Source organism: Nothoprocta perdicaria, unplaced genomic scaffold (assembly GCF_003342845.1).
Source record: "Nothoprocta perdicaria isolate Ctin4 unplaced genomic scaffold, notPer1 scaffold_7, whole genome shotgun sequence".
Lineage (NCBI taxonomy): Eukaryota > Metazoa > Chordata > Aves > Tinamiformes > Tinamidae > Nothoprocta > Nothoprocta perdicaria.
Window position 1 is genome coordinate 8870511 of NW_020455976.1, and position 18209 is coordinate 8888719.

General features: G+C 45.0%; 1 protein-coding gene across 1 annotated transcript; it reads left to right on the forward strand.

The window, feature by feature from the left end:
* The first annotated feature begins 396 nt into the window (after positions 1-396).
* On the forward strand, positions 397-17484 carry BAG3 (BCL2 associated athanogene 3). Its single transcript, XM_026050764.1, has 4 exons — positions 397-564; positions 10692-10955; positions 13104-13478; positions 16199-17484. The coding sequence occupies exons 1-4, from the start codon at positions 397-399 to the stop codon at positions 16985-16987; spliced, it is 1596 nt and encodes a 531-aa protein (XP_025906549.1). The 3' UTR covers positions 16988-17484.
* Positions 17485-18209: the final 725 nt, after the last annotated feature.

The following is an 18209-nucleotide window of genomic DNA, read 5'->3' on the forward strand; positions in this document are numbered from 1 at the left end:
CCCCGGAGCTGCAAGATGCATTTGCATTCCCGCAATGAAGGAACAAGCAAATAAAGCATAAAGGCAGAGGTGTCGGCTGCCTGGCGCTGCGCAGAGCCCGGAGCCGGCACCAGGGGCTGCCCGGAGCCGCGCGGCCGGGGGACGAACCCGGGGATCCCGGGGGGTCCCGGGGCAGCCGCCGGCCGCGCTCCCCGGGCCCGCGGGGCCCTGCGGGGGCCGCTCGACGCTCCCAGAAGTTTCCAGCCGGCGCCGCGTCCCCGCTCCTCCCCTGCGGCCTCCCCCGCGCGGGGAGCGCCCATTTCCAGACACTTCCAGCCCCGCGTCTCCTCCCTCGCGCCCGCCCCGCTTCATAAAGGGCGCGCGGCGGCGCCGGGGCCGCCCTGGGCAGCGCGCAGCATGAGCGCGGCCGCGCACCCGCCGCTCGCGCACATGGAGGGCAGCGCCGAGCCGCTGCCGCCGGGCTGGGAGATCAAGATCGACCCGCACACGGGCTGGCCCTTCTTCGTCGACCACAACAGCCGCACGACCACCTGGAGCGACCCGCGCCTGCGGGAGCCGCCCAAGGTAGCAGCGGGAGCCCTTGGCGTGAAGGGCAAGGCCGTGACACAGCAGCGCGYGCGGGCGGGCGGCGCGTGGCAATGCGGTGAGGCAGGAGCCGCCTTTTGTCCCTGACGCACTGCGGGCCCTGCCTGGGGCATGAAATCACCCGATCCCTCGGGCCCGGCATGTTTATTTAAAGTTGGCCGGGTCCGCCCGGGCGGCGGGACGCGCGCTTGGGTTTTATTTATTTATTTATTTGCTTATTTTGCAGGCGCGAATAAGCGCGATGTGTGCCGCTTAGCAATAACTTAAACAGCAAAAGGAAAAGAAAGCCGATCCGCGCTTTTAAGTTGCCGGGGTTTCTTTTCTGGTCGCAAACTATCTCGTTAATTCTGCCGTCTGGTTTGGTTTTTAAGCATGCCCAGAGAAAAGCTGCATCTCAGTCCAAATATGTCCATGGAAAGGAGCAGCTGAGGGGAGAGCGGCCGGGAGGGAGCTCGGACGGGGCCTCGTCAGCCCCTCTGTCAAGCCGGCTCCCCTTGGAAGGCAGCAATTTGAGCAATATTAGAGATTTTATTTTTTTAAACAAAGAATGTAATGACTAGACAGAAAGTACTGGAAACTTGAGCCGAACCAGAAGTTGCCAGTCAGTGGAAAAAGTCATTCCTGCGGGATTTTCTTGGGTTTGCTGGCGGGTGACACCGCGCCTGCCCCGGCGGGCCCGGCTCCGCGGAACGGGCGGCGCCGGCGCCCAGCGGGACCCCGCGTTGCGAACGCCCCGAATGTCACCCGGGCTGGGGCCGGGGCCGGGGCCGGGGCCGGGGCGAGCGGAGCCGCGCGCCTGGCCCGGCGCCCGGCGCGGCCCCGGGAGGGCTCCGGGCCGCGGGACCGGGGACCGGGGCCGGGGGCGCTCGGGGCAGCGCTGAGCGCCCCCGGGCTCGCGGGGCGGCACTGCGGGCAGCAGCCTGCTCGGAAAACGTGTAGCTAGCTGAGCTGAACCGTGTGTAACGAGGCGTCCTTTTGAAGATACCTGCTGTGTTCCCAAATGTATCTTCAGCGCAACTTTTACAGCCCTTTCTTGCGGCCCCGTATAAATTACGAGACTCGGAGCACTAAATAGAGATTATTTCAAGACTTTAAAGCATTTTTTTTTTTCCTAAATAGCAAGTGAATGCTAATGGCCTGTTTGGTGAGAGCAGATCTCAGCTGAAGTCTCAGTGTGAGAGCAGCGTTTAGAAGAAATGAACGGGACGTGTTTTTCTGACATACAGTTGCTGAACCCAGGGAAACTTAGTGCAGTCACAGTTACAAGATCGTATTCCCTGTTGTCCTGTATTTTTTTTAGTGTTTTTTTTTTTCTTTTTAGGTGCTAGTTAACTTACATATAAGTGTATCATTCTGGTAATATTGTAGAGAAGCCTTAGAAATGTAATTCAATAACGTGGGTATTTAGAATGACATAGGAAAAGCGTTTTAGCTTCTTTTTGGAGACACTGCCTGCTTAGTATAAGGAGGCACCTGTTACACTGGCTGCTATGGCAATAAAAATAGCAATATGTTTCTTACAACTATAAAACACAGGTGAAAAGAAATCTGTGATATTTACTCAAAGGCTTCTGTTATGGAAATACTGCTTGATGCTAGCCCATGTAAGAGAAAAATCCCAGTTAAGCTGCTTTTGATAATTGTGTGAGAATGGGAATTTGAAGTGCTCTAATGGATCTCTATTCTTTTGAGTAGGTGCCTGAAACAAAACAGCTTTCAGCCCTATCTGCTATGAAATCTGTGGTAATGAAAAATGCCTTTTCTCCTGCCAAGTTGCAAGGGTTATTGCAAGTAGAAAAGGTTGCCCCTGTTTTTGTAGGGCTTGGGTTATTGGAATATATTCTTTTCCAAACATGATGATATGCGCTAGAAGCAGAAGTGTGTGTGTCTGGGGATTGTTCATTGGGAGAGAATGGATCCCAGAGATGAAACTGGAAAGCTGTTGATTTTGGGGAGCTCCAGTCTGATGTTGCTCAGAGCAAAATCTCCGTTCAGGTTTGTCAGAGCCTAGAGAATCTGCTCAAATTAGGGACAGCTTCTGAAATCTTCGATTGTTAAATACAAGATTCTTTCATATACAGGCAGAGAGAGGCTAGGTACTACACTCTTCTTAATGTCTATCTTAAACCTAAAGCCTAAACCAGAACTGAAAGCTCTCTTAAGCCTAAACCAGAACTGAAAGCTTAAAAGCTTTTAGGAGTGATCTGAGAATTAGAACTGTTATACTGTGTCAGACCTCATGCATCTTTTGCTAGGATGGTTGTACAAAGACAACATCGGTACTCACTTTTCCGATACTTTATTCTCTTGATAAACTCCTGAAATTAGGCAGTCAACTAGTATTTTTGTTGATTGTTTTTATGGTGTTCTTTAACCATTACAGTATGCTCTCAGTCCATATGCTCTCTCTGAATATTCATTCTCTTTAAGAGACTTAAGTGATCAAGTGAGCTATTACATTTTAAGTGGGCAGTGTGTGGAGCACACATATAAAGATTTTTTTATAGCTAAATGAGTAACCTAGCTGAGAGTAGTAATAAGCAAGTCCCATCCCAGGTTGTTGATCCTGGCCTTGTCGCTCGCTCCGTTTGGCACAAATATTAGGGTGTTTGCTGCATTTAACAATAGCAGACTTATAACCAGATTAAAGGAGAGGGAGTTCTCAACCTGGTGCAACTCTCAAAAATTTCAGTTTATGACAGAGCCACTTTAAAGCAGTGGAACCAGCCCTTGAGTTTCCATTTTGCTGTGTAGCTGCCAGTCTTTGATTCAAACATCCCTCTGTTTCTTACTTAATCYGGCCTTTTTTCCACCCATGCAAAGGATGTGTGCATGTTTAGACCAGTTACTTASATGAAATGATTGCTGGATTAGGGAGGGCTGATCAAGAAAACATAGAAAATCTCCTACTAGATTCCAATGAGAAAAAAAGTCAGACTTTTCAAATGTCTGAAAAGCAATTATTAACAAAAGCATCTCGGCAGACCAATGATTTTCCTTGAAGGGRTTAATTAGTTAATAGTAAGTCATTCAAAAAGGGTATGATCAATATCATGGTGAATATATATACATATGCTAGCAAAGTGTTCTTCCTCTAGCTGCTTCCTTGGAATGACTGATCTCTGCAAGCTTAYTTGCTGCTGTTTTCTGTCTTCGCTTATGCCATCGGAGCCCAGCTTCCTTCAGGGTTGCCTTACAATGTTAAATCATTTAGTGGATATTTCCCAAAACGATTATTAAAAATAGATTATATTTAAAGAAGAAAACAGAAACAAGGCTTGTATAAATATTCACTGATGCCTCTTGGATATGCTGCTTCCGTGTGCAGTAAATGGAGTGGGAAATGCTGCAACGAAAACAAGCCCAAAGGAGCTGACTTTGCTGGTGTTCACTGAGCTAATACTGTGATCATCAATAGCTCACAAGGGTCTCATGTTTGGGGTTGTAGGCAGCTGGAACTGCAAGTGATAGATTTATTGGTTCCAGCAATGGCTGCAGAAGTTTGAAGAAAGGAAAAAAACCCTGTAATTCTGCATCTTTTGCAGTGCTTCTCATCAATGGAAGGAAAGGTGAGAAGAGCTGATATTTTAGACCTGTTTTACTTGCCTTGTTTTACATTCTTTTGCTGGTGTGCATGCTGCCACAATTGGGTTTATAGATCACCCATTCCTTAATAAAATGCACAGTGGAGTTAAGTGTGCTCTGTAATATGTAGAAATTGCAGTGTGATTAGCAGGGGGTTTGGGAGGGGGCACAGGTTTCCTGCAGGTGCCATGAAGCCCCTTTGTGCAGTCACTTAAAGCCACTCTCGGTAGAATGTGGTAAACAGGGGGTTAATTTATGGAGGCACCAACTGGAACAAGGTGGAAAAATTTAAAACATGAAAGAGAACACCAAGAAACTGTGTTAGAAGTAGTGCAGCAGTGTCTGGCAATGRTGCAGGAGGAAAGGCCAGAAGGGTTTTGTTTGCATAACTCTTAATAACTTACAGTGCAGCACACCTTTTAGCCAAACAAGGAACAAATTCTGTGCAAACACCCTTGGCCAGCAATCATGTTTTAACACCTGTAACCTATACCCGGGCATGACTTTTCTATAACCACATGGTGAAAATAGAATTGTTCCCACCTAAACTGTGGTAAGACGGACAACAATCCAGAAGGYTTTGCGGAATAGAGTCCATATCATTCGTTAGGCAAGTTTTGTCTCCTCCTTTTCCTGAGGCAGCCGTGTCCTTTCTTCATACCAAGTTGCATGTGAATATAAAATAGAAGAAAAGGTTTGTGAACACAAAGTTTCTTAAAATTATATTACTTAGTTATAGACAGGGTGGTGAAGGGAGTTGTCTAACATCACCAAGCAGACCAAGTAGCACAGAAATATGGGTTTAAGGCCAAGGACAAAATCTCAAAATTGATAAATGAAGTGCAGTGTAGCAGATGAAATAAACTGCAATGTGTAAAGTGAAATTTTAACCATAGCCTGTCAAATTTATAACTGACTCTCTGGTTGTTAACTCTCTTCTCCTTTTTATGGGCCCTGCTTTGCTGCTCCTTGAAGCTGTCCTCTTTTTCAGTGTTTTAGGTTTCTGGCTCAAAGGTAATAGAAGGAAAGCAGGAGGYCGGTCATGTACTTGTTAGGCAAGCAGGCAGCGAGCAGAAATCCCATCAGGTGTGTCACTCGTGTGAGTCTTGGCAAGGAGATTGCTGTTACCCCTCTCGAGGGCTTCTCTTCAAGCCAGGGCATTAAACCCCCCGGGCTGGGTGTTGATACTGACACTCTGAGATATCTCCTGTCTTTGTAGAAGCCTCTGCCTCCTCAGAACATGTTGATTTTGGCCTGTATGGTTTGTTCTGCAGCAGCGACTCATGGCTCCAACTCATGGGCATAGAGGACAAGTGTCTTCATGTCTGGGCCAAGACATTTTAGCTTTGGATGCACCAAAGTGATGCTCATTAAGGGAACCCTTATGGTTCCTGAGGCAAGATGAGTCCCGGCGATAGCCACCGGGATGGCTCCGGGAAGGCTCGCGAGCTCTGCACAGCCTAGCAGCTCGGATTAAATTTCTCCTGCAATTTTTAATAGCGTTTATTTATTTCTGATGACATCATTGGSCTCTGCCACTTAGAGCATGCACTGATGAAATACTTGTGTAAGACAACAGTATAATTACAAGAGAGAACAAAAGCCTGCTTCACCTAGGTAAGTTATGAAATAAAACTGCATTCAGAAAAGCAGGCATCAGAAGCAGCTTGGTGTATAAATAGGCTACATGATGTGGCTGACATGAAGTTCTATGGAGGCAGCTCATGAGACTAAACTTATTCATGGCTTCCTGCAGTCATTGGCTAATGATATCTTGCTCAAATACCTCTGTGCTCAGTCTACGCGCTCGGGCACCAGTCGTGAGTAAAAGAATGAGAATGTGAAAACCCTCGGTGGCTGCGACGTGGTAAGGCAGGTCGCGGGTCAGCACTTGCAGCAAGCGGCCTCGGCCTTGTCCACTCAGGTTAGTTCTCTGAGAAGCAGTTATGAAACGCACACCATGGCTGCTCTGTAGTATTAATATGTACAAACACACGGCACTGTTGAGAAACCTATTAAATATTCTAATCAAGTTACTTGGATGTGCTGATTTCTATCAGCAGCAAAGGCAGTGTAAAGCTTTTGACTTAGAGCAGAAAATAGTGCTCGTCTTTTGACAGAAGAAAATAGTGGCTTGTCTCAAGGTGAAATACAAGAGGTTGTGGAATCCAGTTTTCATATGGACAGTTCTGTCTGTTCTTGACATTTTTTAAAAACAGATTTGATACAGTATTCTTAGATTTGAATATGAGATAACACTGTCTTTTTGGGTCATTTGTGATTAAAAATATACATTGAGTACAAGCACTATTTAGTTGCCATATCAGCCACTCATTTCAGTTACATTGTTGTGCTTTCTTGTGAAAGAACGAAATTGCACTACTTCTTTGTAAAAATACTGAACAGGGCTCACAGTTCTGGGAGGTTTGCTTTCGACATACGTTGTGTTTTCTGTTGCAGTTTTCTCAGTTCTTTGAACAACCTGGGTGCTTTTATTTGCCTGACTCTTTACCACAGCAATTCTGAAGTTCATGACCATGCTTGAGACAATAGAACTTTTGTTTGCACATAGAGGGACTTATTTTCTCTATTGCTAAAGTAGTTAAAAGCAAAATTTGTGTTCTAACAATCTTAAAAATTTAAATTTGTTAGCTAACGTTTATAAGACACTGATGCGAGGGGGCCCCWACAAGACACCAGTGTGCATTTATATCTTTCTGTTGCTGTACAGGAGCTCCAGAAGTGCTAGGTGTGTATATTCCATGTRTGTTTTAGAGAAGTGAATTGGTGTAGTGCCCACAACTATATCAGAAAAGTGTAGTGTGTGTTGTAGCTTGCTCGTTAACTTCCTTTTCTGTAGATAATTTTAGTACAGGAGGAAGGAAAAGAGTAGYATGCAAGGAATTTAAAAAGGAAGATTCCAAGCTGGAAGCAAGTTTCTAGTAACCTAGTTTGCATTCAAAATATTTTCACCGATTTCAGTGCATCAGGACAGCCATCTGAAAGACTTCAACTGGAATTAGTGTGAGCAGTGTCTGAAAGGGCAGGGTTTTTACTTTCAGTCTGAAATATTACATGAACAGTGCTGGGGTACTGCAGGAGCAGTCAGGCCAGGACTGCTGCCCAGGCAGCTTTATTGCAACATTTTGTTTTTCCTGTCTCCTTGTCTCACTTAAACTCGCTCCAGGGCTCACTTAAAACTCATGAGCAAGTTTAAAGATTGCAGCGTCGTTCTGACCRTGCCCTTTGCATGGGAAGCCAAGTGTAGGATGCGGGGGGATGAAGTGTTTTTTCCAGTTGCACAACGCGTGCCGGCTGCACCTTTATTTATCGTGGCGATGACCTGACAACAGAAACGCGCGTCCCTGTCCCCGGAGGTGCGATGGCCGCGACGTCCCCAGCGCCGCGGCGGCCTCCGTGTGTGACCACCGCGTCTCCCGCCTTYTTCCCAGCGGGGCTCCCTGAAACGGGGCTTGCAGCCGGGGCGCCCGTGGTGCTCAGAGCCATCCGAAGTGTTGGCCCCGACTGTCATCAACGTCTCTGGACTTCCGAGGGAGTTTCCTGAGGTTTTGTGCTCCTTCCTTTTGGGGAGTCTGTCACTTAAATGTAAGCTGAGCATTTGGTCACAACTTGGATTCCTACAGCATTAGTTGTCAGTTCTTAAGGGAAACTTCAATAATGYTCTATCTGTTATACATATTTTCAATTTTACTTTTGAAACATTTCTTGGCCTTGGGTGAGAGGAGGAGAAATTTGCTTTGCTTTCTTAAACAGTAATAGGAGTTTGGTTCCTGCTTTCCATATTTAAACTAGGAAGGAGAATGGACTGAGTCATTGAATTCAGTTATTAATTTTCATATGYGCAGACTCAGAACTTTTTTTCAGACAAATACTTTCTGATGTAATAAGCAAATAAATGCATTTCTTATAGGGCACATAAAAGCTGAAAAAAGAAATGCTTGGTCTCCTCGCTAGCTGTGCTGTGAAATTTGAGAACCAAAGTGTTCAAAGGGAATCCAAGGATCCCTTGTATAGGGATAGGAATTTTCTAGAGCTGGATGCTGTTCCTCCTGCCCTGTCACACTATCCCTCAATGCCAGTCTCCCCGGACCTGCTCATCCCGGCTGGCAGCGGAGGACGGGCTGGAAGCTACGGGGATGACAGAGTATCTGCATGGCAGGATCTGCATTAAAGCGGAGTCCCAAACACTCGGAGCAGCCTGAAGCAGCAAAGGCAGGARGTTCCTGCGCCTGTCCTCAGTGTGGGGCCTTTCCAAAGGCAGACTCGGCATTTTCATGGATCTTTGGAAATGTGGGAAGAAAGGGAACAACAGAGAGGAGGAGAAGAGGAGGAAAGTTGAGGATGATACTAATGGGTTAACATAAGCACCTGTTGATGGAATTAATTAATATTAATTAAATATTGAAAAGAATAACATAGATTGGAAGGAACAGTTGTGATGAGCGCCTTTCCGACCCCTGTGATCTGCCTGTGTTGGAGTTCCTGGAGAAGGGCGCTTGCCTTTGCTTTTCGCTGAGGACAGCTTCAGAATAGCAGCACTGTTGGGAGACAAGAAAAGCAAAAGGAATTCTGTGTGAAATTTGCCAAAAAAGTCACTTTGGATATAAACTCCGTTGCAGAAAGCAATCCAGCAATGACTTTTCTTGGGTTTTGTAGTTCTACTTGCTTTGTAGTTCCAGTGAGGGTATTGGTTGCAGGGGCAGATCTTCCAGATTGCGAAGATGGTTCAAAACAAGAGCAGCCTAAAGTCTCTGGAATTGTGATTGTGGCTGAGGAAACCTCTGGTCAAATAGGTGGAATGGAGCACGAGTGGGCTGAGCGGGGCCTGGAGACTCCCTTGTTGGGAGCTCTGTGGCGAGATCCTGGCCCGCTCCACACCCAAGYGCTTCCTGGCCATGAACCTTCCTCCAGGGAGCCCGACGATGCTCCAAGGGAGCGAATCCCCTTTCCATGGTGGCAGGAGATGGGAGTCTAGGAGCATGGAGAGGGGTATGAACATGCTGCGTCAGTGCGAGCCCTGAGGTGCCTCACGTTTCCTCGTGGTTTCCTCATGGTGCCTCACGTTTCCTCACGAGGAGGTGCCCGCRGCCCCGCTCTGCGCGGGGGCTTTGTGCGGCTCGTGGCCACAGCTCGTGGCCTCGYGTTTATTTTCTGGCAAAGATTGGCACAGCTTCGTGCCCCTCCGAGAGGCTGAATTGCCACGTCCTGCAGTTGTTGGGTCCTGCAGTCCCTGGGTCACCTGTGCTCAGCAGATGAGGGCAGCTTCCCGGTAGGGTGAGTTAGAGTGACTCATGTGGTGGTGGTGGCTCCCAGCACAGAACTTGGCAGGAGATGGTCCTCAAGAAGCCAACTGCAAATTACTTTCCTGTGAGAACTTTCTGGGCCCGTTTCTCCTCTGTGCCTTTTTCAGGATTTTTCCTCTGACTGGGGAGGCTTTTTTTTTTTTTTTTTTAAATTAGTAAATTTACTAAAAAGTACAATGTCAGGGCCTCTGGCTTTAAACTTCTTCCTTTATGTACTTTTCCTTTACGTACTTTTATTTATTTATTTATTTATTAAAAAAGCTAACTTAATAATGGAAACTATTCTCAGTAGTTTCACAGCTACAGGATTTCTCAGAGATTGCTTTTTAGAGACATAACTGCCATCTAGGAGGAAGAGTTAAAATCTTAAAATCTGATTGCTGAAAGAGTTAATTCTTCCCTTAATGAATGAGTATATTCTGTGTACAGAGGCTACATAAATGAAATGTTTTCGTAGTTTAAACACCCCTTTAAAAATAGGGTTTTTAACACTTGCACCATATGTCCCCTTATTAAATTCTCCTCTTACTGAATAATGACATTACCCTCTGAATGACAGAGGTGCTTGTTATACGATCTGACCTAGAGATACATCTGGAACTTGGCCCTAGCGGGGCCCCGAAATAGAACAACCGTTGCAGGAAGAACTTAGTAGAGGCCTTGGGAGAGATCTCAGCCCGAACCACTTCCAYGGTGCCAGAGCTTTGACATTGTCCAGGCAGCCAGCTCAGGCGCACGAGGATTTATTTGTTTTTTGAGCATTTTCCTCTTTATTACGCTATGTTGTCTGCCCTTCTCTTCTGCCTTGGYATTTACTGAAATGAATCCTCTCTTAGCTGAAAGCAAATATATTTTGCAGTATCCAGTGTCAGTAAGTCTTAGAGAGCTAGGGGGAAGAATAATGGAGTTGGGAAAGACTGGGAAAAATGGGAAAATCTTATTTATTGCACAAGTTGGGTTCTGAGATGTGCCCAGGAAATGTCTCTGGTCTCACAGCCGCTTGTTTAAGTTTGAGTGTTTCCATCTGAGGTAGGTATACCGTATGTGCAAGTACTGTATGTTAAATGAGAAACTCTGCTGTGATTGCTGTGATTATGTTAAAGCTGGAGTTACGAGAAGGGGAGGGGAGGTGGGCGTATAAATAAAAGGAAACCGCTTGTCCTCACGAGCTGCACGTGTGCTGTTTTTACCTTCCAGGAGGGCCCGTCCTCGGCCAACGGCCCGTCCCGAGAGGGCGCGAAGCAGCCGCCAGCCACCATGGGCTACCCGAAGTTGCGCGCCGGCTACATCCCCATCCCCGTCATCCACGAGGGCGCCGGCGGGCGGCAGCAGCCGCCGCCTCCGCGGGGGCCCTACGGCCGCGCCGAGTCGCCCGCGCGGGGACCCGCCGAGGCCGATAAACAGTGTGGACAGACACCGGCAGCTGCGGCAGCCGCGGCTCCCGCGGCRCCCGGCCCCGAGGTAACCGTCGCCGCGGCTGCGCTGTGTTTGCATTAGCCTCTGCAGCGCCCGGGACCTGAATGTCACAAGGGCGGCTTAGCCTTCGGACACCCGAACTTACCGGGATTGCATTTTCCAGATTCTTCCCGAGTATTCAAATGCAAAAGTGCACTGTCATTTCAGCATAAGTATTTAGCGTTTTTTTTTTTTTTTTTTTTCCCTAAGTTCTTATTTTGAAGTGATTATGCAGGAATGACTGCATGGAGATTGATTCTGAGGACAGAGAGCCTCTGAGTCATGCAGGTTGTCTTACAGTAGATGAGGATTGCTTGTGATTTATGCCGGTTGCTCTGCAAGCTGAGTATGCAGGCAAGTCCCTTGGCCTCTCGTTGGGTGCTGTAAGTGAAAAAAAAAAAAAAGTGAATGAGGCAAAAATAAACCTGGCTACTGAGCTAATAAGCTGAGCCATTTTAGAAGTCTGTCCTGTTGCAATTCTGTTTTCCAGTTTAATACTCCATTTTAAGTATATAAATTTACAAATATACAGCTTTAAAAATGAGTTGTAAAATGATTTTGTTTTTCACTGATATGTTTAAATAGTTGCAAACTATGAACTTTAAAAAAAAATAATTTGCTTGCCTTACTTGCTTTTTGTGTCAGAAGATACAATTTTGGYTTGTTTGTTCTCTCTAAAGAATTAGCAGAAACTGTATCCTTTTAAGATAAAGTAAAATACTAACCTCACCTCAACCTTGAGTAAAACTCAAAGCAAAATTCAGCCTCAATAAACTAAAAAACCTGTCAACAGGTCTGTAGTCATAGAATCATAGAATCCTTAAGGTTGGAAGGGACCTTTAGAGACCATCTAGTTCAACCCCCTGCACACGCAGGGTCACCTAGAGCACGTGGCACAGATGTGGCTGTTTGCAGTCCAGCAGCAGTGGGTTTTGCCCGCAATCCTGTTTCGAATCCGAGTGGATGAACTCAGATGCTGTCAGTGGTGGTCACCGCCGTCCCAGCCCGCAGTGCTGCGTCCCTGCAGTGCTTTGGGATGGCTCCTCAGAACTCGCCCCTACAAATCTAGGCACGTGGTGTGGCCATTCARTGACCAAGACCCAGTGGCTGTGCCACAGACAAGGTCACCACGGTGGCGGTGATGGGCACAGTGACACAAACAACGTTTACTTGTTAATTCATTTTAGGTTGCTGCTTCCTAGACAGCTGAAGTGAATTAACAACAGGTCACCAGGGCCTGGAGGGAGGTCTCGTTTCGCATCCCCTTCTGCCTTACCTGCCCTYTCCTGCTTCTGCCTGTGCTGTCCTGCCCTTTTCCCTGTGCCAGYCCTGGTCTTGCTTGGCTTCCCACTGAGGCAGTTAGCAAACCTGTCCAAAAACTTTTTTTTGTTGTTTTTTCCTTAGTTAGTGAATTAAATCAGCTCTAGGAATGGTCTGTCAGCTGTTGCAGTTCCAACAAARTTGGTGATGGCATGACAGGAAAAAGGGACAGGGATGTGAACTACTAAATTGTCCTTCCCTATTCCATAAAAGAAAACATATGGGATATTTATTTAGCAGTGATTCCAGTGCTAGGTCTATGCTAAGACAGGTCTAGACTATGACAGCTCTCATTTCTGTTGCCAGTGAAGCTAAGAGACAGGAAAATCTTTAGAAGGGGGAAAAGGACATTGACCATGTGTATGTTGTCATCACCTGCTACAGAATTCCCTGTTTAGAACAAAACAAAATCTGTCAGTGTGATCAAGATCRGAAGACTCAACTTTGTGTGCCTCTGTCAGGTTCTGTCAGGGGAGTCTTTTTTTGTCTCTAGCATATAATTTGTTTGCTTAATTTCAGTTTGTCTCAAATTTAACAGGTTTAGACAGGAGCAGCCTTGTAAAGGCAGAAAACACTCTGACTGAGCCTCCCCTCCCTGCTTGTTTGAGGGATGGGAATGCTGTAGCTCAGGTTTCCACTTGTTATAATGATGGTCTCTTAGTAGTTCTGTGGTTTGTCTAACGAGGCGCTTGGCAAAGAAAAACAACAAGGAAGTAGATCCTTTGCATGCCAGAAACGCAGCTCCAGTTTCCGTGACTGTCTTTGTCTTTTCTCTTTGGAAACACAAAGTACTGTGAGGGTTAAAATTAATCATGGATTTTGTTTTCACGGCAGCCTCAGTCTCCAGGAGCTTCTGATTCACCAACGGTTTCCCCTCACTCATCTGGCAGATCCAACACGGGAAGCCATCAGCTTCCTCGTGGTTATATCCCAATTCCTGTGATCCATGAAAATATCCAAAGGCAGCCAGCTCAAGTCTATCACCAGGCACAGAAGACGCACTACCCTGCCCAGCAGAGCGAATACCAMGCGCACCAGCCAGTGTTTCACAAAATCCAGCCAGACGACAGGGAGACGGCCCGAGCCCAGTCTCCCTTCMGATTGTCCCAGAAAGGTTCCTCGAGCCGGGAGAGCTCCCCCGCCAGAGTTACCGCTCAGATACCGCCCCCAGCTCCTGTGAGAGTGCACACAGTTGTAGACAGACCCCAGGTACGTAGTGTCCCCGAGGTAAATACGTGCCAGACGCTTTGCTCAGTATGTCCAGGAACTGGTGACAGCTTTTGTTGTTGAGATAACAGATYAGCAGCAAGTTACCTTTCCACTTATCAGGCTTTGGGAGTCTTTAGGTCATGGAGCTACATTAAACGAATCGCTTTGAACGTGCAGAAATCAGAGCTTAAATTGGTGTAATTAGACTGAGGTTACTGATGTTGCAGTATGTTTGTGAGAAGAAAACCAGGTCTCAGATTTGCAGCATTCATTTAAATTCTCCTTATAAATGTCTCATTTAGAATAGCATCAGATGCAGAAAGTAATTTCAGTTGTGATGAAAGAGGATCAGCAAAATCTAGTCTTAACCCTTTTTCTTCCTATGAAGCACACTGTTGTTCACAGATAAATACCCTGGAACAGCACTTTTTAGTTTGTTCAGAATAGTGAAGTTTTCTTCCCAAATGACTTTTCTCACAACCAAGACTAGTAGGGCTTGCATTACACCAGTAGGTGTTTATGTTAACACTTGTGTTTCTTTGATCAAACATTTATTCATCTGTACACTGAACTCATAAACTTCACAGTAAGTATCACTCTGCTTTCATCTTCCCTGTTTCTACCACTAAGCACCAACCTCCAGCGTCCAATATTGGACATGAGATTTAACAATCTTAGTGTTCTTAATTCAGGGATTTAGTAGCAGTCAGGTAGTGTTAGAAAATGACAGTCACTTATTTTGTCCACGTTCAGCTTGCCCAAAGTGCATGGTAAATATATTCTGTACCCAGAACAAAAAAGAACAAAGACTGAGATTAAAACTGCAAACTTAAACTATTCTGGAAATATATTAGCTGGAAATAAATAGATCCTATAACAGAAAGGAAGGACTAGGACGTTATTCAAATTTTAAATAAAAGTAGTTTCTTAAGAAATGTGGGTTGTAAACCTACCATTTGGAAATAATACCCTGTGCCCTTGGATACAGTTTTATTTTTAAAGGTGGAAACTATCTAGTTGCCATTACATTTGAATTTTTTTCAAGTTAAACTTTTTTATGAAGACTGTAGTTAAATATCTTTCAAGTCAATAATTCTTCAACACAAAAAGCTAATTTTATTGGCATTTGTGAGTGTGTGGAGGCAGAAAGTGTRTATTTAAAAAATAAACCTAGATTTTGCATTGAAACAGAGAGAAGCAGAATTAGGTTAATATATTTGAAAATGCTTGTGTTAGACCAGGTCAATCAAGACCTCAGAATACCCTACATTTTAATGCACATTTATTTTTATGGATGAAAATTTCAGATCCCTAATCTAATTTTATTCAGTGTTTACCTGGACAAGGCCATAACAGGCTGTCGGTGTGGATGAGTTTGTTTAAATGGCATAAATATGAATGTAGGAATTTAACTTAAGTGTCTACGCCTGTAAGAGGTCATCACCTACCTTTCCCAAAATGTGAGTGGATGGAGATGCGAGAGGAATAAAATGACAGGTCTGGTGAACTCCAGCTCTCCATTAAGACCTCAAAACCCTATTCATTTTAATCTTAATAGATTTCTGATTGGATGATTGGCTATTATTTCTATAGTAGGCTCAAGGATTATTTCTAAAAGTTACAGTGCTCGAGATAGACATAATGCAAACACTCCAAAATAAAAACAGCACTAGCAAAAAAAATAGTATCATGGGAATGGGATAAGCATAACCTCAAAGGAGATTGAAACTCAGCAAAATACTATTAACTCCTCAAGAAATACTATATCGGAGTTGGTAGCATTATACATAATTGTGTGTAGACCTGACCTCTGTGAACRTGGGCAGAACTTTTGTGGTTTGAAGCTAAATATTTTTGAGAGTCAGTTGGTATTAGTAATCCCAACTTTTTAAAAAACTGTTTGGACTTCTAAGTTTTTTGTGTGTGTGTTAGGATAGTAAGATTCAGCAATTTACAGGAATCATTTGCAGTGCTCTAAAACTGCAGCTCTAAAACTAGAGAAGAACGATGTTAAGTAAATTATAAAGTTCAGCACCAACACACAAGAGGAGGCACTAAAATCCCTCCTAACTGAGAGCAGTGCAGAGCAGGGCCCTTCTATAGGCTTGACCTCCCCACGTGGGCAGTCTGGTGAGAAGAGCAGGAGCTTTGTGGCTTCCTCAGACCTGCCGTGGTTGAGGGCTGGGTGGGCAACGTTGGAGGTCATAATGGAAAGAAGGGAAAGGGGAAACTCTCTTCTTTTTATTTCTTCTGCTTTCTTTCCTGTTCATTGTTTTTCCCCATTCACTATTTTTCCTTGTCCTCACTGAGTCACTGGAGCCAGAGGCAGTGTTAGGAGCTAAGGGTGCARGGGCCTGGCCTACCTGTGAGGTGTGTGATGCTTCCATGCTTCAGTGCCAGTCAAGGCCTAGATTTTAAAGAGCATCTTGTGCCTTTTTGGGTCTGCCAAAATGAGACAGATGGAAGGGCCTGAATTTCAGAACAATAGGTACTGATAACTGCCAAAAATCAAGATTTTTGTCCAGGAGGTTTCAGAGTGGGTATCTGTGGTTAGGAGGCACTTCTGAATATCTTGGACTAAGACTTTCCTTTTCTTTAGCTGTGTAGATTTGTTTTTTTTGTTTGCTTGCTTGGCTGTTTTAAAATGAAATGATTTTTTCTTGTTTTTTGTTTTTGTTTTTAATATCTTTATCTCAATACAAACCTGTCTTTCTCACCAGGTTTCTCAGCAACAAGTCCCACCTCAAGAGCCACCAAGACCATCCCCACCAAGACCATCCCCACCACCTGAGAGGAAAGCAGAAATGAAAGCAGCCCCACCACCCGATCCTGAGCTGCCTTCAGCATATATCCCAGTTCAGGTCACTCACCAGGAACCAGATTCTAAGCCACCACCCCAGAAGCCTCCAGCCCCGGCAGAGAAAGTGGAGAAGAAGGTTCCCTGCCCGGCTAAGGTGGTGCCCCCCCCGGAAAGGCCTGCTCCTGAGGAACCTGCAGCAGTGAAGACGATGGAAACGGCAGAACCTCCAAAGCATCCTGGCGTTTTGAAAGTGGAAGCAATTCTGGAGAAGGTACAAATGCTTGAGCAGGCAGTCGACTCATTTGAAGGCAAGAAAAATGATAAAAAATATTTGATGATCGAAGAATATTTGACCAAAGAGTTGCTAGCCCTAGACTCTGTGGACCCCGAGGGTCGTGCAGATGTGCGCCAGGCCAGGAGAGATGGTGTAAGGAAGGTCCAGACCATTTTGGAAAGACTTGAACAGAAAGCAGAAGATGTCCCAGAACCTGTTCAAGTTGATGGACTTCAGYCAGCCTTGCCAGAGCCTAAGCCAGCACAGGAGATCATGGAGATCGAGCCCTTGGTAATCAAGAGCAAGGAAGATCCAAGTAATAAAGATGCTAAAGAGGAAACCAAAATGGAAAGGCATCAACCTGAAACTAAGGAAGAAGTGTTTACCAACCTTGCCACCACGACAAACACACCTAACAATCCTACTGAACCGTAGCCACATGCTGAAGTTAAAAGTTGTCAGACTTTATAACTTAAAGTGTGTTAAAGTGAATTTTAAGTTGCATGCATTTCCAGAGCTCTTTTCAACTGGTTTTTAATCAACATAGCAGCTTGGGACACAGTAAACACTTTGTGGGGGAAGGAGGGAGTTAGAAAGAAAGTAATGCATTTATCTTTTATTCTTACACTATGTAAAAATGTTTCAACAGCAAACTCTGTATTTTAATGACTTCTAGGCCAGCTGAAAAGAAAATTAAAAAGAACAATTTCAGGGTTACTGTTGACGAGTGTTGTATTAGGGTGTATTCTTCTGCAGGTGATTTTTGTAAAATCAATGCCCTGCCTCGTCAGAACACCAGTCCTTCTAAGTGTAGCCACTCTAATGGTAATGTTTTATTTTTAATGTTCACAGTTGGGCACTTTAAGTAATGATGGGTAGAAAGTGTGTAAGAAACTGTGGGGATATTTATATGTGTGCAGGACTTCAATGCTATATTTTAAGAGGGAAATAAAACAATATAGAAGCCTAATTTAGTCTTGTGATTTTGTAAGCTGGAATTGTAAGGGCAGTGGTGAGTTTCAAATACACTCTTCTAAAAATAGAAATTTCTGATAGTGCATCATTGTAGTCGAAGTCTGACAGCTGCTTTCTTATCTAGATCAAAATGTATCTTTTCCACTCACTTGCCTTTTTTCAGTTTCATTTCCTATGTGTGGACTGCCGGAAGAATTTGGCTGAGCGTTTCTTTKTTTCCCATTCTCTCCCCTTGTACAGTCATTGTTATTCTTTTTTTCTTTAATCAGATCAAGAAATTCATATCTATTGCTCTTTGATTTCYAGAAATTTACCTTAGGCCCTTCTTGTGCTACAAAGTCACCATTTTTTTATTAACTACAACTACTGAATTTCCAGCCGGACGTACTTGTATTCATAGACCTCATGGGATTTAAAGGCTTTCCTCTTGTTTTGTGAACAGTTGCATCTTTTTCTAAAAAGAAACCCACTTTGTAGTTGCAATCAGCAACAGGGGGTGGGTAGAGAAGGGGCGTAAAAGTCTTCAGCTACATCCAGGTAAATGAGAGCTACAGAGTCAAACCGGGGTGGAGTGAGAGCAGATGAGGAGGGAGTCAGAACCAGGCTCCAGAAYTGCCTTCCATTTCACCCGTAGAAGGAGCAAGTCTTTATAACCTGGTAGCTCAGGTGTATGGTATGTGAG